The following is a 24,384-nucleotide window of genomic DNA, read 5'->3' as shown; positions in this document are numbered from 1 at the left end:
TGTGGGTGCGAGCCCTGCTCCGTGCTGTCATTCAGGAATTTGGCCGATGGAGCTCTGCCAAACAGGACACAGGTTTCCAAGGTAATTTTGGACATCAATATCCAGATGGTCTAAGGAGAAAGAACATAAAGAATTTCACAGGGGATGTTTTTCTGGGCCAACCTACACAGAGCTCCGGCTCACGTTCCTTTGGGTACAGCTGTCACGTGGTCACTTCTAAATTCAAAAGAGTCTGGGAAAGGCAGCCGAGTTTGTGCTCAGGGGAAAAATAAAAAAACTTATATACGATTTGAGCAGCCAGTAATCTCTTCCTCAAATCTAAAGAACGAAACAGAGCATATTCTCACTTCACAGAGTGAACCGGAGGCCTGGGAACGCTCATTTTCTTAGCGGCCCCACATGATGCGTTGGGACAGAGCCAGGACTAAAAGCCAGGTCACCTTGGCCCGAGACCACAAGTCACATGCCAAAAGCAATGAACCGTGCTGACACTTTTCAAAACCCACCCCACCAGCAGATGTCTGTGTAGCTGTAGAGTGTGCACAGCACCGGCGTCAGCCGCCGCCCCCAGCTCCACGCCCTGCACTGTGCATTTCCACGCATAGCTCCAGGATCACGAGAGGCACACCCTGCCCTCTGCCCACCATGGGCCCATTGCAGGCCGGCTCCTTCCTCGGTTATGTAAGGCTAACACCAAGTATGAGCAGAGCGTCAGGCACTGCTCCACGTACTTCATGCTTCACACTGGCCCAGAACCCCTATTATTAGTCCCTTCAAATGAAGATAAACTGAGGCACGGCAAGGCTAATCCATGTGCCAAAGGTCATATACCCAGTGGCTGAGCCAGAATTTGAAACTGGGGATGGGAGGAGGGTCTGGCTCCAGACCCTGCACTTAATCATTATCTTCTAGAGCCCGAAGGTACAATTCTCTTAATAAAGAAAGGTTAACATGAAAGATTGGACATTGAATGATGTGTGAAACTTCAGGCTCACAGCCTGATTTCTAGCTGCTGCTTCCCTTCCTTCCCTTCCCCCCAGGTTTGTAGGTCTTGAGCAGAATAATCCTTATTCTCCAGTGTTTATTAGATTTTCCATAAAACCCCTCGTGATAGTGGATATTTAAAGGCTCTTTAGATTCCACACGTGTAGATGTTATGAAGTGGGTCACATGGCCCGACCATTTCCTCCTCAATGTCTCATTCCACTCTCTGACCTAGAAAACGAACACACCAGCTCACACACACCCCATCTGAACTCTGTTTAATACCCGATCCCGCGCCAATACACAGACAGACCTGAGCTTCCTCTTTCTAGTAAAAGATAAATAATTTCACTGTGAATAGCTTACTATTATTCCTAACAAACGTTTCATTCACTCAACAACTATTCTGTAATAGATCCCATGTCCCAGGCAGTAATGTAATCACTATAAATGAGAGCAACAAACTCAGCAGCTTGGTGGACCCTGCATTTTAGGGGGAGTAGCAATAAATAAGAAATAAATAAATAACAGACTTCTCTTGGTGGTACAGGCTGTGAAGAAAATTAAAGCTAGGCAGAGGGATAGAAAGATGGGGTCTGAGGACATCGCTATTTCAAACAGCATGATCTGCAAAGCCTTTTTTTAAGATGGGGTACTGGAGTAGATGCATGAATTCAAGGAGGGTCTAGACACATAAGTTTATAGCAGATCTTAAGAGAGGGAAGAACATTTCTTAAGTCAAGAAGAGTCTTAGTAAGTTCCAGGAACAGCAGAGAAGTTCAGCGTTCTGCATTCACATAAGTGAGGTAGCAGTGATGTGGGGAGTGGTATAAGGCTTAGATAGGCTCCAGGTGATTAAAAAGCCTCTACGTCATCCAGATGGTTGCATTTCATTCTAAGTTTAGCCAGAAGCCACTGTAGGATTTTGAACAGAGTCACGTAATTCTTGTGAAATGGTAGCTGGGGCTACTAGACAGATAATAAATTCCAGGGCAACAGGAGTAGAAACAGCGGACCAGACAAGATGCCACCAGAAGAGCCCAGGAGAGACGGTGGTGGCCTTGCCCAGGGAGGTGGTGCTAGAGATGGTAAAACGTGGTCTGATTCAGGATAACTCTTAAAAGAAAAAACAAACGGGATTTAGCAATGAATTAGATGAAGCACAGGAGAGAATGAAAAAAATAAAAGATGTACTAGGTTTGCAGTTCCTAAGATCAGAAAGACTGAGGGAGAGGCAGGATGGAGTAGCTGGCCGTGGTCCAATGGGCCCTGTGTCAAGGGCACCGGCTGGGAGGACCCAGTTTGAATGTCATCATTAAAAGTCTCCGTAGATGAGCAACAGGATGTGTGGTCTGGAGGTCCAGAGTGAAGAAGCGTGGTCAGAACAGACGGCAGATGACTATGACAAGGAAGGGGCAGAGGGCGACAGAGCCAAGTGGCATTTCCTCCACCCTAACGGGAGACGTTGAGAAAGATGAAAAAGAAATGTCCAGCAGCCATAGCAAGGAGGACGTTTATCCAACTTTCCAGCCTCAGGGTAAGTAAGGTATTTGAGAAAAACAGCCACTTTTGAGGACTCCAGGAATGGCAATAATCCAGGGAACAGCCAAGTTTCAACTAAAGCAAAAAAGAAAACAGGAAAATAAGGGGGGAACATTCAAAGTAGAGACTGCAGATGTAAAAATGTTGCTAGCGACAGATCATAAGTCCAGAGAGTAAAAAGGTTTGGAGGATGAGGAAGAGGTTTGCAACTGGGTTAGACTGTTGGACGTCAGGATATGAGTCTAGAAAATGATGCATGGCCCTGGGGTTGAAGGTCTGTGATTTCTGAGGTGGTTGAGATAACGGAGAAGATACAATAGGGTTTGTCCTGATGGTCTCTGAGGAATAAAAGGGCAAGCATTTCTACCCTGATTGGCTTCTTTGGGAGTTGCAATGGAGAGGCTGGGCTCACGACTGAGACCCAGAAGCATTCCGGGCTCTGGCACCTCCTCTGTGGGCTGCAGTGGCTCATGTCATTGTTGGGAACTGGGTGATCTAACTAGGCCTATCTATGGTCCTTTGCATGCTTGTTACTATTATTTAACAACATTATTTCTTTAATATGCAAATGTTCCAGTGTCCTACTGCTGTCATAATACAGTACCAAAACGGGGTGGCTGAAAACAGTGGAAATGTGTTGTCCCACAGTTCTGGAGCCCAGAAGTCTGAAATCACAGTGATCACTGTGTTGGCAGCGCCATACTCCCTTTGAAACTTGTAAGGAAGTTTTCCTCCTTGCCTCTTCCTAATTCCTGGCTGTTTGCTGGCAACCTGGGGCATTTCTTGGCTTGCAAGTGCATCACTACAGCCTCTGCCTTTGTGGTCACTCTCTGCGTGTCTTCTGTGTCTCCACATAAGCATCTTTTTACCAGAACACCAGTTACATTCGTTTAGAGGCACACTCTACTGTAGTATGACCATGACCTCACCCTTACCCACTTACTCTAGTATGACCTCACCTTACCACACTTACTCTAGTATGACCTCACCTTACCACACTTACTCTAGTATGACCTCACCTTATCTGCAGCAACCATATTTACAAATAAAGTCACACTGTAAGGTATTGGAGGTTAGGACATCAATATAACTTTTTTAATGGTGGGGAGATGGGACAAAATTCAACCCATAACACCACAGCACTGCTATTTCCAGCTTTTCTGTCTAAAAACTGCACTAAATTAAAAATAATTTGCATGTGTTCTTTTTCTTACTTACAGCTTCTGATGGGTTAGCATTTTGGATTGAGCCCTCCTGACAGGTAAATTTGTCCAAAGATGACTATTCTGAATGTGAGAGCATTTTTTCACTCATCCCGCACATTAGAGGCCGTTTGAAAGCCAGAGAAGATCAAGAAACTATTTTCACACAGATACATCTTCCTCTGACTCCATGAACCCAACAAAGCTTATTTGAAGGTCGATTTTAGTTGTTTTAATGTTCCATCAGTCTGTTGGTTGACGCTGTTTTCATTAGAAATTCTATTATTTTAATAAATCCATCAGCGAGATTGTAAGGTTAGTTTATATGTTCATTTTATAAGGAAATCTAACCCCCCAAAAGCTTCCTAAGCCAAAACATTTCACACTGATAAGACAGCAAGTTGCCCAAATACACCCAAATAAAACCAAATAATTCAACAATGTGAATAAATGAGATTTAAGAAAAACAGATCATGAAAGATCAAGACTGCTACTCATAGTTCACTAAATTTAAACTAATGTAAGCCCTTTGACATTGGGTTAAAACGGACAGGACTCTTCCTGTGATCCCATCAGTGAATGCTGAGATCAGTTTCTAATGCCAGATGCACTGGTGTTGCCCTAGACCTGACCAGAAGTAAAATTCCCAAATGCAAAGAAGTTCCTTCTCTATTTTCACTATCACCACTCAAGCCCTGAGCCTGCCTCCGAATGCTCAGGAGATATGAATGAAGAGAAGATTTACAATTAGAGAACATTAAAGCTGCAGGAGTCTTAAACTGCCCCTTCCCCAACACATGTTATCGCAGACCCTGTGTTTACCGTTTGACTCCAGTGGAATTATCATGGAAAAATCATTTCTCCAAGGAAAAAGGGTCTGGCAATCCGAAATCTATGCATGAATTCACAGATAACCTGCTCCACAGAACCTTCTGGATGAATTTTTCTGGTGGGAAATGCATCTTCAGAGCCATGAACTATCACAACGTGCTATGCAACAATCTTCTTATGAAAAACAAAGAAATATCTTTCTTCTCACTCCCTCTCAGAAATAAAACATCTCAAGAAATGATTTGAAACTGAAGAATCTCTGAACAGATGTATAGCAGAGGCACCACAAAAAAACTCACAATTATAGGCGGACAAAGGGGGATCTGTCCACCTATAACTGGATCTTTCAGAAGCAAGACACTGGTATATCTGCCAAAGTGTTTAAGCCACAATAAGTTTATAATGAAAGTTGGTATATGTGTGTATATTATATACACATATATGCACACATGCATGTGTACATACATATATATTCATACATAAAGAAAGTTATAACTATATACTATGCTTTGTGTGTGTTATCTCATTTTAACCTAAAACAACACTTTGAGATTGGGTAATGACGGTCCTCTTTAAATGGAGGGTGGAGAGATTACAAATTTTGCCTGCAATCAAACAAAGTGCCTGAGCCAGTGTTTGTAGATTCCTGTCTCCCACTCTGTCTTCTTTCTAGCCTACCACTCCTGGTACCTTTGAGCCAGTAAGGTCTTATGTGTTGGAGATCTTTGTCTCCAACTATTGTACTCCTAGTAAACTTCCCTGTTGCTTCCTTCTCTCTTCAGTTCACACATGCAATCTGAAATTGCATCCTAAACCCAATAAATCCTTGCTTTCCTAAAAAATAATATAAAATAATATTATTTGACCATCTATAATGATGTTGGTAGTATTACTTATTATTTATTTAGTATTAGTTATCTATTACACAGTGGGAACCCATCAACTTACTCCTGAGGAAGCAAAATGACCTTAAATAACACAAGGACAATGTTCAATTTTACTCATCAGTGGAGACTTTCAACCCAAGAGAACAAATATGCCATTACCATTAATTATCTTTTTTTTACGAGATTCCCCAGGAGAGATGCCTATTAGTAGTTAAGAAAAGAAGGAAGCACTTTGGAGCTGGTCCCTCCTGTTCCCCTGGTACTATGGCATCCAGATCCACTGACTGGCCTGTGGAATCCTCCTGGAATTGGTGTCTGCCTTGATTGGTTCAATACCACATTCCAGAGAAGTGGGTGGAAATGTTCATGGTATTATTAGCCTCCTGTGAGAAAGTCGAAGACTGCTGATACCTAAAGCCAAAGATGAACGGAAGAGCCTGGAGTAAGAGTCTTCCTCTGAACAAACTATGGAAATTGTAGGATTCTGTGAGTAGAAGGGACCTCTAGAGGTCAGCTGGGTCCCTGTGTCTCCACACCATGGACGACCTGAAACCTTAAACACTCCCAGGCCCTGTTTCTCACGCTTCAGGAGAGGGGATTCCTGTGCACCACGACCAGGAGGGACAACCAAACTCACTGGGTCTCTAGTGGGAGAGGAACTTGGCAATGAAGAATAGAAGGGACAGAACGAGACCAGCATTATGGAACAGAGGGGGATTGCCTAGGAGTCAGACACCACCCATCCTGAGTCCCAGGCTCAGCACCCACCTGAGTATGCGAGCTGGGAAAATACCTTCACTGTGCCTCTCAGCACTTTGGTTTCCTGCTCTGTAAAATCAGAGTAATAATTGTGTCCACCTGATGGAGCACCTGTGAGGATTAAATGAGGTTCTTCTGGTAAACTGCCCAGCACAGGACCTGACCCGCAGGAAACAGCTGTCCCACATGGAGTGAGAGTCAAAGCATAAGAATGCAAGGTGTGGTACAGACTAAACCAGCAGTCAGGAGAGAATACGGTGATAAATGTCAGCCAAATGCATTGAAAGCATTCACGGTCAGCAGGATGCTTTTGCACTTAGTAGGAAAACATGGCCTTTCCTTCAGCATGCGTAGCCCCAAGTGAGGGCTCACAGCCTGGGGATGGAGACTGTACTGGCTGCCGGCCCTCTCGCCCTTCTGGAAGGCATCCTTGTGCAAGACTGATTATCACTACATCCACTATCTGTAAAACCAGGTGGTTGACCTCCCAGATCTCTGCAATCCATTCAAATTCAAGAATGCTATGCATTTGAAAGAGGGAGAAAGGAGACATTTTTCTGCAAAGCACTTGTGGTTCAGATGAGGGGTGTTAGAGAACCGAGCTGGCCCCCTGTAGCCTCCTCTGGCTTTCAGTGACAACTGGCATCCTCCTACTCCTTCTGCCCCATGTTAGGTTGAGTTTTTAGTTTTCCCATTTTAGTTTTTGGCTCCTCAACAGCTGAATGTGCTTCCAGGAGCCTTCCTCCTTGGTCCCATCTGTCCCTTCTCCTCAGAGCCACAGGACACCAGCCGGATGCCTGGCAAGCCCCAAGGTGAGTGCCCAGTGGCCGGTCCTGGGAGGGGGCAGCGGAGTGGGAGCAGCACAGGCTTCCTGAGTAGCATTGCTATTCTGAACGGGTGAACTCATAAACAACAGATCAATAGTTACACCGCCACAGCCACTGCCAGTACACTCCACAAACAGAGAGAAAGGACGGGCAGAGCGCTTTTCTGTGTCCCTCCTTATCTTGAAAATGCTAATTTCTCTAGGGTTGACTATATCATTGTTTCTTCAAAGGCTTAAGGACTGGGTGGGGAAGTGACCCAGCAGAAGGAAGGCATGTGTCACGGGTGCAAATATTAAATAATGGACAATCAACACACCCCGTTTGTGGCCTGGACAGACAGACACAAGTTCAATGACTTCTATGTATTTGTAACCTGTCCCCAGCACCTCCACAAGAGCAGCCTCACACAGCTGCCCAGACAGAAATGACACTGAGGAAGTAACATGCCTAAGGCAAGGACAACACAAAACAATCTAGGAAAAAGGACACAGACTCCGGGGAGGAGAAGACGTGATCTCAGGCCTTCATTCCTGCAGTCATTCATGCAACAACTTTATTGAACACCTTCTATCTGCCAGACACTGCTTATACAGTGCTAACAAGACAGAGCATATCTCTTCTCAAGGAATTTACAGTCCCTTTGGGAAAGACAAACCATACGCAGATAACCAAATAATGAATGGGATAACTTCGGATGGAGATGATTGTTCTGAAGAAAAAAACTGCAGGACGATATGCCAGGGTAAGAGTAGTGGTAGAGGATTATTTTGATTTGCTATCAGGAAAGGCATCAGGGAGGGAATTCTGTGTGAGCTTAGGCCAAAATGAGAAGAAACAGCTGTCCATGGGAAGATCAGGGTACGGGTGTTCACAGCAGCGGGGACCACAAGAGGAAATGCTTTGCAGCTGGAATAAGCTGTGTTTATGGGTGTCCACAACAGAGTGAGTGAAGGGAAAGGCAGGATGAGAGTCCTTTGGATTTTATTAGCAAATTCCACAGGCCAAGCCATGTGCTGCGGATTAGGAGGCAAGCCTGGGGGAGGCATAGTTCTGCCCTCAAGAGGTTGTGGAGTAGTTGGAGGGACTACCAGAGAATCCATTTGCTTATCAAATGAAATTCCAAGCACTTTACATGACATGAGCAAAGTGCCACAGCTTCCTTCATCTAGAGGGTGACTCCCTGGGTCCTCTCAAGTATCAAAACCACATTTAGTCTGTGTGATTCAATGGAGTTCCACATCAAAACTCAACCTAAATTGCATACATTTCTCAGACCTTCAATTCCTAACTCACCCTAGAAAAACAACATCATCCAATCGCTAAGCCCATGGTCTAGAGGCACAACAGAATGCAGAGTTCAGTCTCTGATGCCCATCTACCAAGTGATCCCCAGGAAATAATGTACTTTACTAGCTGCTGCCTTAACTGGGGAATCTCTGAAACGTGGAAACCATTCATTGAAACTGCCAAGTGACCGGTGTGTTGATGCTTAGTGAAGGTCTCTAAGTGAATGACACCCATGCAGTTGGGCATCTGGGGCTCTGTAATTCCTCACTGATGTCTGCTCACTTCCACCCAGGAGCTAGGAGTTAGTGAAGTCCTGCCAACCCACAGAAAGCCTTCGCTCCAACAGAGGGGCTCTGCTCCAGCCACAGACAGCGTGATCGCCTACGTTTTCATGGTGTACTCTGCCTCACAAGGTCAATGATCTCTTTCTCCATGGCCAGCTTTTTCAGTTGGAGCCAAGCCCCCAAAAGCCAAGTCCAGGCCATATGCCTTTCCACACCCAAACACCCAGCTCAGTGCCTGATATGGTCTGGCTGTGTCCCCACCCAAATCTCATCTTGAATTGTAGCTCCCATAACTCCTATGTGTTGTGGGAGGGACCCAGTGGGAGACAATGGAATCATCAGGGCAGTTTTTCCCACACTGTTATCATGGTAGTGAATAAGTCTCACAGGATCTGATGATTTTATAACGGTTTCCCCTTTCTCTTGGCTTTCACTGTCTTGTCTGCCGCCATGTAAAATGTGCCTTTTGCCTTCTGCCATGATTGTGAGGCCTCCCCAGCCACGTGGAACTGTGAGTCCATTAAACCTCTTTTTCTTTATAAATTACCCCGTCTTGGGTGTGTCTTTATCAGCACTGTGAAAATGGACTAATACAGTCCCCTTCTTGAAAGAATCACTCAATACATTTTTGATTGACCATAGTTGAAATTTGAAATAAAATGATAGAGAAATGTGGTAAGGAGATAAATTGAATATAGCTGGGGGATATTGCTGTTTGGCTTTCATTCATTTTGTTTGAGTAAGAATCTGCCAGCACACAGTGCTCATGCCATGACAAGGCATGATTCTCACTTTCCAAGAGGTGCTCTGCAGCCCAAGGGAAGAAAGAAGACAGAGAGTTAGTGAACACTGGAAAACAGGGTCTAAGCCAAAATGAATAGGGCAGACATTAAGTGCCACAGAGGAATGAGAGGAGCACAGAATTCAAAAGGTCCTGAATAGTCCTGGGAAGCCTGGTGTACAAAGTCAAGGAGCAGAGTCCTGAGCCAGCATACTGGCCTGCCACTGGATGCCTGTGTCATTTCGGGTAAGTTCCCCCTCACTGGGTCTTAACGGGGAATAATTAAGTCTACTTCAGAGAGTTGTGAGGATTAAATGTTACTGTTTACATAAAATGTTCACACAGTAACAGACCAATGATAGTACTATGCATCCCATTAACATGATTATTACCAGTGCTTCATAGTCTGGCTTCCAAGCTTCCTAGCTGTGCCACCCTCATCAAAGGATGTAAACTCTCCACACCTCAGTTTCCTCCTCTGTAAAAGAGGGATAATAATATCTCCTACACCATAGGGCTGTTATTGAAGTGTTAATGTTACGAGGCTGAATGATAGGTTAGATATTATTAAAACACTCAGATACTCCCTAACACATAGTAAGCACTCAATAAACATTGGCTAATAGTACTATTATTGCAGATTCTGTTTTACCTCACCCTTTTAAGAAACATGCCTACAGAATGTCAGCAGGAGGGCAGAAAGAGTGGGAGATTGTAAACTGTAATTCTTTTCAGGCTGTCAATGCTATGCTAATTGAAAGGTTTCCCAATACCTCCACAAGGATTGTTAGAGCTACTTGGATAAGATAAAACATTTTTTAAAAGTTTCCTCACATTAGAATCTTCTGCTGAGCATTTATTCTTTAGGGACTGCAAAAGATCCTCAAAAAATGATGTTGGTGAGAACAAAGCAGAATAAAATGAAATTAGAGCAAAAAGTCCTCTGCTGGTTATGAAGAAAACTACAAGTATCACCACCATCACCCAATCACCCATAAGAAGATGGATATGGCGGCCCTCCAGGCCACAGCACAGGTGCTCTGGTCTCCCCTAGCTGTGGTTCCTTACCGCTTAGTCATATGATTAGCCAAAGAAGAAAAAAACAAACGGAAGAAGAAAGAAAGAAAGATGGAAAGAAGGAAGGAAGGGTCCTCTGTCCCCCTACACACACACAATACAAAGCAAAAAGAAAATAACTCAGAACTCTGAACTACTAGATTGTTGCAACCTACAGTCAGGTTATGTGAAAATGTAGCAATTTTTATGCAAACAAAATACATTCTGAAATTCCTACTTGCCTCTCTGTACACAGAACAAGAAAATGCAAGGCCTGTGTTTGAGAGTTCAGGGACTTCCACTCCACCAAAGTCCATCCCAGCAGGGCAGCCCTTCCTTGTTCTAGTGCATCAGAGTCTGAGAAGAAGGGCAATCCTGAGAGGCCTGAGCATCCTCCAAATGGTTATTACACCTGGTGCCTGATTCACATCCTCGGCCAGGCCCACGGTCAAGGGCTGATGTGGCTCAGACCCTAGCTCATCTAATCCCTGCCCTGTAGTGCTCCATCCACTGTGAGGGCCTTTCTCTTGCATATCAGGAAGACATTCAGCCCCTGAGGCTGGCACAGAATGACAGGAGATGTTCCAGAAGGAACTTGGCTGGGTTGGGGCCAATTCAAGGGTCTAGAAAGGAAGCTCCACCATGTTCCCATCTCCATCCATACCCAAACAATACCACTGTGTGGAGAGCACATGTGAAAATGCAAACAAACATTAGTGCTGAACGAGACAGAGAAAGGGACTGGCAGAATGAGAAAAAAGAAGCATGAAAGGGAAGACAAAGAAAGATAAGTCAGCCAGTACATGATAATGCGATTTCAAAAAGAAGCTACTCCTAACCCAGGCCTGTCCCGTGATTCAGCCTCTGCTGAATACGGCCACCCTCTGGACAGTCCTGATTTTCAGAAGCCTTGAAGACTACCTCTGGAAACCAGATCCTGGCCTCAGACAGAGGGTCTCTGTCTGCCAGGACCCACTTCCTGTTTATTTATCTTCAAATCTCTACAGAGCTACCTCACACCTTTTCCTTGAAAAAAAAAAAAATCCCATTTGTATCTAAAATGTTCCCCATATGAGAATGTCTCTGTCCCTGGGAGACCCTCCTTGCAGTCAAGGACTAAGGACAAAGAGGGCATCCAGAGAACATTAAATTTCCTTGATTATTACTGCTTTAGACATTCATTTTTGGTTTTTTATTTAAGTAGTCTGAAATCACTGCATATTTGTAACTCCCCTGAAATCCACTTTTAAAGCAGATACACAATCATTTCAGAGTGGGGGAAGCTAGTTGCTTTATTTTTTCCCAGAAGAGTGGAAGAGGTGGGTCTCATAAGCCAACACATAACTAGGAGTTCACCAGAGCCATGAGGATAAGCTCTCCCTAGACAAAGGATCACAGGATGTTTGTAGCCCTCCATGGGTCCCTAAATTACACACTTCCTTTGGCAATATCCTGATAATTCAGCTCTGTATTGACATTGCCTCCTCTTCACCATTTTCTATCCTATAGATACTGCCTTAAGTATACAGTCCACAAACAACCCAATCCTAGAAGAAGTCATCAGAGGGGCAAAACAGTGGGCAATGGCACCAGGGTTATCTTTCCGGAAATCTTCATGTGCAAAGGACAAGAATATTGCCATGTTGCCTTGTGGTTAGTTCTGTTGCTTAGTTTGGAAAACTTTATTTAAGAGGGCAGACGAAACCAAGGAGAGGCAGGGAAATCGTTCCCATGAACCTTCTTAACTTCTACCTCATGCTTATTTTCTTATAAAATTCCAGAAAATAAAATTTCCCATTGCAATCATTAAGTGTGTTGCCCTCATATGAGAGGTGTGGTTTATCAACACTGGAAATTGAGTTACCATTTCTGCAGGCAAGGTAATCAGGGAGATGGAATCATTCTACCTTACACAAAGCATAACCGACATTCTTCTTCTTCTCCTCCTCCCCCAGTGCCTGTAAGCCTTAACCCCAGAAGCCAATCAGGACCCAACCCAACACTGAAACCTAGTTTCTCTTCAGTAGACGAGTTTTGCACGTACTGTTTTGGTGGACAGCAGGAACAGAACACAGTTCACCACAGTAAATGCCATTTTCCACGGACAAATCAGACTCCATGACTCGGGCCTCAGAAAGCCACGTTCAGACAGGAGAAAGCACCTCTGTCTGCTTACCAGCTCACGCCATGAGGGCACCCCAGGAAAGCCCGGGCACAGTCAGACCCAGGACAAAACAGCGGCTCTCCCAGAGTGCAGGAGCCAGGGCTGGCAAAGCCCCATGGCATGGGCAAGTGGGGGCATTCACTCCAAGCCAGACCCCTCCTTTGGGACTCATTAACTTCAGAGAAGACTGCTCACGGGGAGCCCCTCCAAGCCCCCTGTCACCACGGCCACCAGGCTCAGGCACAGACAGTGCCAGGGACAAGTCCCTCAGTCTCAGCGACCACCTGGTCCAGCCACCCCTCACCCTTAACAAGTGCCTGAGCCGCAGAGGCCAGTTTTTGGGAAAAAGCTCACCGCCAGAACCTGAGCCTTTCCCCATGAATGCCACATTCCCGGGCAGAGCTCCCAGCACAGCCATAAATTGTGCAGCCCAGGGAACCAGCGACCTCTCCGCCAACCCAGGCACGACTCAGTGCACACACCTGCACCCCTGCCCCTTACCCCCACCCCATACAAATCATCAATTCGTAGAATAATGTCAGCTCCCTACCTGAGGGTGGCGCTCTCCCCCTGCCGGACCGTCACGTTGTCCATAGCTTTGGGGAAGGTGGCATCTCCGCTGCGCACGGGCACTCCTGTGGGTACAAGGAACAGCAGCCTGAGAGACACGACCACGAGGCACTTCCAGGGCAGGAACAGGTACCCACAGACCCCCATCCTCGACAGCCACAACTTCCCAGAACTCCGGCAGCCGCACGGCACACGCCCCCCGGGCGAGCACAGGAAGTGGGTGGGGTGCGGAGCGAGCGCGGGGACGGAGCGGTGAACTAGCGGCGACCGGGAGGCGCGGGGAGGAGAAAAGCGCGCAGACTCCTCCAAGTCTAATATTCCTCCCCCAAATCCAGCCTCGGCTTGCCAGCCTCGGAAAACCAGTTCCACGGCGGGCGGCCAAAGGGGGCTCCCTCCTTGCGGCTTCGGCCCGGAAGGTGGCCGAGGAGGGGGAAGCGCGAGGCAGGTGAAAGGTGTGGGCGCGCCTCAGGAGCCGCTTCTTCCCAGTGGCAGTTCAGACATGGCACTTTGGAGAGGAGTAAGCACTTTGGTACCGGAAGGGGACGGGGTGGGCTTCATCCAGCCACCCAGAGGCGGTCTGCAGTCCCTCAGTTCCAACAGGGGGAATCCAACACTTTGTAAGTTTCGGAGCCGGGCTCGCCACCGGAAAACAATCGGAAACAATAGCAGATGGGAAGTGGAGCTCGCAGGAGGCGCAGGGGTGGCGCGCGGAGGAGACGGCCGCGCGGGCTTCGTTCAATCCGGACCCGGGATCCTGCGGCAGCCGCCTCGCTCAACTTCCTCGGAGCCCAAATGCGCGCTGCAGCCGCGGCTCTCCGGCCGGGCTCGGCGGGGCAGGAGCTGCGGCGGTGGCAGAGGAAGGAGCGGCCGGGCGGCGGGAGCGGACCGCGGCGGCCCCTAGCTCGCTAGCTCGCTGGGGAAGGCGCGGCGCAGCCGGCACCGGAGCCGCGCGGACGCCAAGCTCAGTGGCCGCCCCCGGCCTCCGCGCCGCCTTCCTCCCGGGAGCAGCCCCGACGCGCGCGGGCCCCGACCGCCGGGGTTGTCATGGCAGCAGCTCCATCCCTGACCGCCACTTTCTCCCGGTGCCGCCTCGGAGCGAGCGGGCGGGCTGGCGGCGCGGATTGCGCTCTCATCCCGGCGGGCGGGCGCGGGGCGCAGGGCGCGGGCGCCCACCTTAACCCCCGCCGCGCCGGTCCCCGGCTGTGCACCAGCCCAGCCCAGGCCAGGCGTTTAACCATTTACGCGCTTCCAAATTAGGAAAAAAAGCAAAGTTACCGTGCAACCTTAATCAGCCCCAGACTTGAGATATCTTAAAAAGGGTCACAAACTAATTAACTGGGAAAGGAACACCCTGCAGCATGCATACATGCACCTTTAAAATGATCAGATTAATTCCGTTGGCATTCAGAGTAAATTCAGAGTGTTGGGAGGATGTTTTAGAAGAACCTCATAGTTATTCAGTAGTACAGCACCCACCCAGCAGCCCCCAAAAAGCTGCTCAAAACCCCAGAGACTCAACACTACCATTCTAGAGATCTGTCATATATAAAAACAAATCCAAAATCACAGAAGCCTCTTAGTGTGCGAAACTGGAAAAATCGCATCATCAAAATGTTGGTCAAGTTCAGACACCCACTTACATTCTTTATTCTTGTTTTGTCGCCATTAAAACATGCTGGGCCTGCAAAAGTGCTCACTTGGGTGGATGAGTGTGAGCCACTTGCTGTATTTATACAGCAGACTCCCAGTTTTCCTGGGCCTCACGCTCTGGCACAGCTGATTTCATCTTTAAGAGGTGTGTTTCTCAAATTCTTGAAACCCAGGGAGAGACTGCATTTGCCTCGGTCCCTGTCACTTCTCCTCTCTGGCTGCTGCTGGTCCTCCTGTGCCTGTATTATTATTTCTCCCTTAACTTCGGCTCTGAGGGAATGGCCTGCGTTTCCTTTCCCTGGCTGGGCCTGGTCCTTGTGCAAGGGGGAAGCACAGAGCAGCCCAGCAGGCACAGTGGTGGTGACATTAATAATGCTCCCTTCGCAGGGATTCCTAGAGCCCGGCTCCAGCCCTGACCCACATTCTCCTTGGGGATAGAGAGGAGGCAACAATGACTTTGTTTTTCCCCTGGACTTTCTATCAAACACAACCAGGAAGCTTTTTGTTGTTGTTGTGAACAACTGTTAAATAACAGAAAAAATGTTCTTCCAAAAAGCTATCCAGCATGAAAGAGACTGAACCATTATAACTGAGTCATATAACCATAAGGGCTCATTCTGGCAACCATGGAGCAGTACCAAACACTTACATGTAGATAACACGTTGGAGAGGACACAAACATTTCACCAATCAAATCTCCCTCACACTAACTATTTTATGGAGATAGGACAGAAGTAGGCTTTGGGGAAATGGAAACCACACTCTTGGGTAACAAAGAAAGACTAAGAAGGCTTGGCTTTCCATTGTCATAGCTGACTAGAGCGTGCTCAGCCAGCAAGAGTAAAGTGACTTTACAGTGAATATCTCAAAATACTTTGTATTAACTCATCATTGGGCCAATTGTTCCCTCCTCTGGTGACTTTTCTGATATTAAATTCTCTGGGAAACTCATCTGCTACTTTTGGCCACTGGGGATCATTTGATGTATAACACCAAAACTATCAGTTGTCAACTTATGGCTGCAATAAATGACTTTACCATCAGGAATAAACAATTACATCTGTGGGGAGCAGAAGAGCTTTGTTTGTATTTTTGAAAGGAAAGGAGGAAAATTAACCTATTTTAGCACTAGTTCATTCTTGGAAGACTCTATTATAGTGTCTCCATTTTCCAGTGGGCAATTGTGGAAATAGGAAATTGAATAACTTCACCACGTTAAGATAAATATGATGATACACTAAAGCTGTGAGATGATGTTTGCAGACTTTCAGTCTGCTGAATTTGGGCTTCTTCTCCACAAGCCAAGGGGTCACCTCTAATAATTCATCCATTCACTTCAACCATCGCTCATACTCCCCCCCCAACCCCTCTTCTTAAACACATCCTCACCACAACAAGTGGAAACAAATGCCCGTCATGGGGAAAGGACAGGGGCTCATTCTGAGCTTTAGAGTCATTTCCCTCCAGGCCTGAGAATGGCAGGGATGATTCCTTTCATGGTAAATGCTAATCCTGGCTCTTGCATCCAATTTTCAGGTAGGTACAAATGAGCATTAGTTTTTGCATCTAGGGATGTGGATAATGACAACAACAGGCTTTCCCGAGGGGCCTACATACATGATTAACTCTACAGGAAAATACTTAGAAATCCATTTAAGATGGAAGATGCTTTATTAATACATTTTCCTGCCATTGCTTCATTAGTATGTCTGGGCAGGAAAATAATTCTTCGTACAGGCTCTTTGACATGTTTGGTTGCTACCAGTCTGCATGCAGTTGATCTAAGACAATCAAACCACCTTTCTCTCTGCCCGTGAAGGGAGAGTGCTAAGCTGAGCAATCCAGCAGTTGCAGCAGAAAACCCAGCCGAGCTCAGGTAACTCACAGGGAGGACAAAGAAAAGGCACTTGCAACCTCATACCTGCTTCGTGGGCCCAGGGATCCAAACTTTATTCAAACATAGAAGTTTAGAAAGTGGTGAAAGGTCAGAGATGCCCACATAATTAACAAGACAAAATCCATTTTATTCAAACCGGCTATTGAAGTGGTTTGAAAGGATGAAGATCAAAATCATATGTCAACTCACTTCCCAGCCCTTAATCCCTAAATATAACCAACACTTAGTGGCTTATCTTATATCCTGTCTCCTGCTTCATAAAAACTGCTGGATTTATTTTATTTTTCTCAGCATATCTGAGTTAATGAAAAGGGATGACATTCAAAGCAATTTCATTATTTGTGTTCTTTAGAGAAACAACTTCCTTTCTGCCTCCTTGAAAGCAGATTCCTAACGAGCGCCCACTTCCACCCTCTTTCCCACCATCTCCCTCTCCTTCCTCCCTTCCTTCTTGCATACACATATACTGTACACATAAATCAACTTGTCACAGCTTGTCTCTGTGCTGACAGCTGTAATTGCTTCAGGTTATAAAAATATCTATAGGACAATGCCTTTCAAGCTCACAAACATGTACACACATCCACACTCCCTGAGCAAAAGGAAACAATCATATTCCCTTTAATAATCCTGGGACTGCAAAGGAGGGAGGAGGGAAGAGCCTGCCATGCCGACTCTGGACGGTTGGCAGGCAGGTGAGGAAGCAGTAGATGGAGGCTTCAGGCAACCCTGGCATCTGTACACTGAAGCAGGGCTGGAATAGAGAAGAACTCCCAATGAAAGAGAAATTAGCTGTTGTTTCTGTTTTACTCCATGTTACCCAGAGCAAGCTGGGACCAGCTAAAGAGCTGTCACTATTCCATACACACAAGAGACCAAAAGAGGAGCACTAGCTTAACAAATGCCAGCTCTGCTTCTCCTTGTCTAAAAAGGCTAAAGGCTCCCCTCTCCTGGTGGAGATCTCACATAGGAGTGCAGGCAAGAAGATGGGAAATGCAGGGCAGTTAGAGAGTGGTGTGACATCAAATAGATACTGGAAGATTTAATCAGAAAAGGAGGCATAAATCTGGATAAAGAGATGCCTCGAGGGCAGTAGGGAAGGGCTGGGAACTGGAAAAATATATGCTATTTTTTGCTCCTCTATGAATACAGGATCAAAATAAAATCATGGTTCATCTGGGCTATAGTCCAGCATGTTAGGATTTCAGCAGAAAGAGCAAAGGGGCAACTTGAAAAGGGGAAGAGTGCTCCAGGGAGAGAAAAGAGGTCACAGATAGAGAGAATTGAGAAGGAGGATATGAAGGAATGGCAAAGGTGAGGCTATCTATGGACTTTAAACCCATAAAACTTTATAAGAGATGCATAAAGCAGAGAGGTGGTGGGTAGAACAATCGGAGGGAGACAGAAAAGTCAGGGGGAACAGGATGAACAAGCCAAAATCAAAGTGCCGATGCAGCGAAAGGCAGGTGCCCAAAGGGGACAGCCTGAGAACCAGGGGTCTTTGGGGCAGAGTCTTTCCTTTTTGTCTAAGTTTTGGGTCATAATAAGACCCTGGACTCATAACATCACAGAATGACACATTCAGAAGGGACCTTGGAAGATCTTTAGTATAATCCATTCATGTCTTAAGTGAAGGACTGAGCCCCAGGAGGGAGGAGGAGTGATCGCAGGAGCATAAAGTTTATACACTGACCAATCCAGACTGGAACTCAGAACTCCTGACTCCTACACCAGGGTTCTTTCTACTCCACCTGTCAGGTAAGAACAATATTTAAGAGCTAACCAATACAATAACTCCTGCCGCTGCATCATCTGTGGCCAAGAGAGAGACACACAGAGGAGAGTTTACTGCGACTGCCCAGAATCACTTTGGGTATATAATTATTTGGTTGAACTCAAATTAGTTAATAAACCAGCAAACGGATTTTGAGTTCCTCATGTATATCAGGAACTGTGTTGAGAGGTACAAAAATAAAGACATGCCCCCTGCCCTTGAGTTGCATGTGGTCTAGTGCTATTGGGTTTGTCAGTGGTTTTATTTCTATTAACATTCATGAAAATTAAATGAACTCCATCCTGCACTCCCCTATAAGCCCTTGAGAACTTTCTCATTGCTGAGACAAAAAAGCTGAGGTTTCCCTAGCCTGTGGGAAGCAATTTGTCTCATTACGCTTGTCCGGATTCCCAGGCACAATCTTGGTTCTCTAGCTTTATTGAAAGGGGCATTAGGAGGGGTGGGGTGCTCTGAAGAACTTCTAAATATTGGGAAGCCCTTCATCAACTCAACAGGGTCAGTGAAAGCAACGAATGGGAGAGACAGAGACAAAAGTAACGTGGACCTCCCCTGCATAAAGTGCACTTCCAGCAGGGGAGACGGACATTCAGCAAAGAATTTTATGAAATAGTGGATACAATTGTGATGAATGCTGTGAGCAAAAAAAAAAAAAAAAAAGGAAAGGATAGGAGATTCTCATCATGTCTGGAAGATCAGGAAACTTTTCCCTAAGGAAATGACATTAAACTGGACTTAACAGTGAGGGGGAGATGAAGGGATGGGCAAGCATGGGCAGGAATCTCGTGGGTGGCAGAAGACGGCACAGACGCTACACGACCCAAGACGGGAAGGAGCATGAGCAGAAACTGCCTCAACAGCCTCAGACGGTGTTCACACAAACTAAGGATGGGCACCTCGGGAGTGCTCTGTGTCTCGCTGAAAACCTCTAATGCCATCAATGTTCTGTGTTCACGCAGTCACAGATTTATTCAGTACATATTTATCCAATAAGAAGGACCGTGACCTTGGGTTTTAGACTCAGACCAGAAGTCAAATATTCACTCTCTCCGTTACTAGCTGTGGGACCTTGGGGACATGCCCTAACCTAATCTGTAAAATAGTGGTCCTCATGGTTAACTACTGCTCAGTACTGCTGTGAGGATGAGATGAGGGAGTAGCTGCAAAGAGTTTAGCACAGGCCTGGCTGCTCGCAGGCTTCTCACGCTGGGACTGGTAGGAGCTGCCATTGGCTGTGCTTCCCTCATTCTGAGTCAGCCTACAGGTGACATTCATGCGGAGAACCCAGGAGCAGACTGCTGAGTGCAGGCCCTGGGAATGCTCTTAGAGTTCACAGCATAAGGGGGACAGAGCAGGAACGTCATGCTGAGATGTAGTTAGAGGAGGAAGTAGCACAGCCTCTAGACCACCCACAGCAGGAAGAGCTGTGGCCCCCAGCTCCCAGCCCACTGTCAGGCCTCTGTTCTCTAGGCCTGTGGGAAACAGCCTGTGCTTGCAAAAGAGGAGACAGCTTTCTCTTTCAGTAGCAGCCTGGGAACTTTGAAAGTACAACAGAAAAGTAGCCAATCCACCTGACAAAAAGGCAGGACACCTCCATCCCATTATAAAGTGAGCCACAATGTCTGACCTCCTTCCAAGAGCCTTTAAGCCCTTCATTGCTCCCATGTGCCCGATGGCTGAATCCAAAGCTTCTTCAACCATGCAAGGCCCAGCACACTCAGGTCTCCATCTTAAATGAATCACTAGATAAGAACATCTTGGGCCTGCCTCATCTTTCCTAATTCCTACATTCAGGGATTGGCATTGTAGCCTCTGTGGAAGAGTTACCTGGAGACATTCATTCCTGAGCCCAGCCAGAGTAGGGAAGTGGCTTCTCAAACAGAAACAGCCCTAGGAATGGCAATTTTATCAAGTACAAATTTGGAGTTTAAAACCCCAAGTTCACTGTCAGAGGAACTTGGCTTACTTCTACCCCTGTCCTCCATTCTCCCTAAACAATCACCTAGAACTTCTGTCTCTGTTTGACCTTTTCCCTTCATTTTCTTTAGAGGTTTTGTTTCTTGTTCCCCATCCAAGAACAACAGCAGACAAAGTAAATTTTAATGACATAAGAATTTGCATAATAACATATGGGTCCAACTGTACTTTTTATTGGAGGTGACATTTGTGCAAATACATTTTGTAAACCAGAAGACCTGAATTCTAGTTTCAACTCAGCCTGTTGTTTTATCACCTTAGATAAGTCACGGTTTGTTTTTGAATTTTTAGCTCCTTCGTTTGTCAAAAAACAAACAAAATCTTCATGATCTGTGGGTCACTGAGAAGGTCTAATGACAAATTCACTCAAACGAGTTGACGCACTTTTGCAGAATTAAAGGAACAATTTCAGAGTACGGTGACAGCTTAGTAAGAGTGTGGGATCCAGGGTCTGGAATTCCAACCCCAAGTCTGCCCCTTACCAGCTGAGTGGAATAGCTCTGCTCTCTTCCTCTTGCCTTCTAAATGAGGAGTTTAGATGAGCTGGCTTCCTAGAATGTTTCCAACTCTAATAGTCTAGGATTATAATGCTTCTCAATACTCTTATCAAATTCACTCATCAGTCCTTCCTGCACAGAAATAGCCCTTCTTATATGGCCTTCCATTCTTCCCATTCATCTAGGTAACCACTTCAGAATGTAGAAAACTGTTGTACAAAGTAATTAATGAGCTGCCCTGGATCTGAGGCAAGCGATGGAAGAGTCAAGATGATTAAAAGTCTTCCGATAAAGGGTTTCTTTAAGGAAAAGAAAATCCCACAATGCAACCAGCAATGTTAATCTTCAATAAATATGCTGTTAATATTTAACTGGCATTTATTTAAACTTACAGTAACTGTCCTATTAAATCTAAATTAATTGCCCATTTGGGAATCTTCCCCTAAAGCCTAGCTGGGACATGGCTGTCTAGATACATTCTATGCTAGGCATCCAGCCATAAAGAGAATATTTAAACCCTCCTTCCAGGACTAGACTATTGGAATATCCGGGTCAGAAGAGCTTTAGAGGTCTATGGGACTAGTTGCACACTCTCTGTCATTTAACTTTCTGTGGCCCTATTTTTTTTTTCTTCTCTCCAGTAAGGGATTTTCTCTGTTTACTGTATCTACCTCTTTCCCCCTTTTCTTTTTATTTGGATTCTCTCTCCTTTCTGTTAGTGTTTGTTTCTTCTGGGCCTCATGTTTTAGACTCATTCTGCTGTGTTTTATCTCAGTCTCCCCTGAGTTTCTTAAATAAGCCATTTAGGCATATGTTCATAGCATATTCTGTACACACACGGATACATATACATACATATAATTTTATGTGTCACAAAGAACATTTTATAATAGCAGTTGTATATAAAAGGCTAAGTGCCGTGAAATAATTCCTGAGTCACGCTGCTTTAGAAGGGGCAGCAAGAGTGTAATTGGGTAGAACTGATCTTTGCTATCCCTGAAATCAATCAATATTTTTTATTAGAAATGTAGACCTGGCTGAACTTCTGTGACGTTATTTTGCTGGGATTGTAACCCATTTACATTTCCACACCAAACATATACAGACACACCACAGCGGTTTCATCAGATCAGTTGACTACTGAGACGTGGATTTCAAACAAACACCTAATTAGATGGGTTAGTGTTCAAACTGAGTTAACTTCCAACCAACGCATCAAGGCTGCACAAAATCTGAACTTTCCTCGGGGAAGTGGGAACTAGATGAGACTAAAATCATTCACTCTAAGGTTCCTAAATGTTTAGTTTACCGAGTTTGATGTATAAATGTTCACTGTTTGCTCTGCAGGCTCTGGGACAGGAATGGTGGTACGGAGGGGACAAAGCACCAATGAGGAGTAGGTGAAGTGGTGAGAAGGCACCCACACATTTTAAGAAGATAAACATGCTCTCAACTGTTTGCTCGTGGAAGGCTTGAATTTGTACTGCCCTAGAAGTCAAGTTTCTTTGTATTTCTAGCTAAACTAACACCCAAACTATCCACTTCTTTTTTTCTTCTTCAATTTAAAGCATCTTTACTTTATTGACTCTGCCAAACTTATTGACTCTTACAAAGAAGTAATAAAATGCATTTCTATATGCTTGTGAATCACTGTGACTTTCACCTTGTTGGTCCACCTGTATGCGTTACCATCATGAGTTCAGGGCCTTTCTAAATAAGGTAATTGAGGTTGCCCTTGAGGCATCACAGCCGTGTGCTTCTTTCCCAACCTGGGGTTGACATGGGCAGTACCTCCCAGAAAGAAATGATTTCCCTAAAGCTTTGGTATGCTTTCCTTCTCTAGCTTACCACAAAACTACCAGTGAATGCTGCAGGTTGTGAGAAAGGAGCCACTTGTGAGTGTCTTAGGAAAGTGAACTTATGTGCTGTTCAGGTAGCTTTGAACCTGAGGGAGGCAGAATTTGGAAAATGTTGTCAGCATGCATGTGAATAAACCACAACACAGGAAATAATCTACCTTGGCTTTCACAACAGTTTTGACAAGGTGTCAGGATCACAGATACCTTTTAGAAAAGCGCATGATGAGAAGACTATCTTTTTTTTTTTCAAAGGCAGAGAGTTGCTTAAAGCTAAGATCTAAATCAAGGGTAGATTGACATGTTTCTATATGGGGAAGTATTAATACTAGATTCCCCAAGGGACAGTTGCTAGGACAAATCAAATTTAATATTTTTACCAATGGTCTGTCAAAGGGAATTCATAGAGAACTCTCCCAAGTTTGCAGAAGACATTAGGTTCCTTTAAGTAATTAAATCTTCAGCTGACATGGATGAGCTGCAAATAATCCAGAAAGTTATTTGGATATGTGGAAAAGTGGCCAAATATAATGGAAGATACTTTAGAAAAAATAATCTAAAGTATGCATATAAGTTGCTGGCATAGAGGCAGTCAATGAAGAGACAGTGATGTGGAAGGGATCCGGCATGAATGCTGGAGTTAATGGCTTTGACTTTGTGTCCACGTTCCACAAATTACCAGCCTGACCTTGGAAAATGTTCTTACCTGTCAGAGTCTCATTTTTCTCCTCTATTAAAAAGGAATAATACCTACCTCTTATATTTGCTGTGAGGGTTAAATGAAATAATTTATGTAAAGTACCAGTGAAGTACCTGGGCTGTAGTACCAACTCCACAAATGGTTGCTACTGATTATTCTTTTACAACCCAGGAAAGTAATCTTGGAATCAGTGATGGCTAGCAGTTCCCAAGCTATGATCCTTACAGCGCATATTGGAGCATGATACTATAGATTATTTTCTGCAGATATCAGGAATTTTTACCAAAAAACAAGTGTTGGCCCAAATATTTTTATGAAAAACAATAAAAGGGTATTAGAAAAAATAGAAACAGAGAAAGAAATGTTATTTTTACACAAAATTGTCCCATAAAAATTATCCTAGTATTGCTTAGAGTAGTTATCATTGTAGCTCACAAATAATAAACTTCATGCAACCAATCGCTGAAGTCAGAAACTGAGTCACTTTTAATCTCTTCTGTCTTATTGCTGCCCCTCATAACCCAATCTGTCTCTCTCTCTCACTCTTCTTCCTGGGTTCTTCCTCCAAAATATATTTTATATCCATCCGCCTTTCTCAACCTCCACTGCCTTGCCTGGCCCAAGCCAAGATCTCCTTATTTTCTTATCTGGATTCCTGAAATTCATCTTATGTGGATGTCCTCCTTCAGCTCTTGCCAGCTCTGTTTCAGTCTCCACATTGAAAGGAAGATTTCCTGAAATCTGACCTTGTCACTGTCCCGATTAAATCTTTGGTGGCTCCATACTGCAATTTGAATAAAGCCCCAAGTCCTTTCTGTGGTTTCTGAGCCCTCAGGATGTG

At 45.2% G+C, this 24,384-nt stretch overlaps 1 protein-coding gene across 7 annotated transcripts in view; it reads right to left on the bottom strand.

Moving 5' to 3' along the window:
* NTM (neurotrimin) overlaps positions 1-24,384 on the bottom strand; it is a 966,287-nt gene that overhangs the window by 415,357 nt on the left and 526,546 nt on the right. For 5 of the 7 annotated variants that reach the window (XR_013404437.1, XM_015116137.3, XM_015116141.3 and 2 more), the window contains exon 2: positions 13,155-13,239. Coding sequence is in view for 6 of the 7 variants with exons in the window: in XM_015116137.3 (XP_014971623.1) it covers positions 13,155-13,239 (85 nt within the window). In the remaining variant the exon portion in view is untranslated. Of the gene's footprint in view, positions 1-13,154; positions 13,240-13,707; positions 18,485-24,384 lie in introns of those variants that run through there. The other 2 variants (XM_077964708.1, XM_077964707.1) reach the window with 1 other exon arrangement.

The sequence above is a fragment of the Macaca mulatta genome, chromosome 14, assembly GCF_049350105.2.
Source record: "Macaca mulatta isolate MMU2019108-1 chromosome 14, T2T-MMU8v2.0, whole genome shotgun sequence".
In the NCBI taxonomy this organism is placed as follows: domain Eukaryota; kingdom Metazoa; phylum Chordata; class Mammalia; order Primates; family Cercopithecidae; genus Macaca; species Macaca mulatta.
Note: the sequence above shows the minus strand (reverse complement) of the source record. Positions and strands in the feature narration are given on the sequence as shown.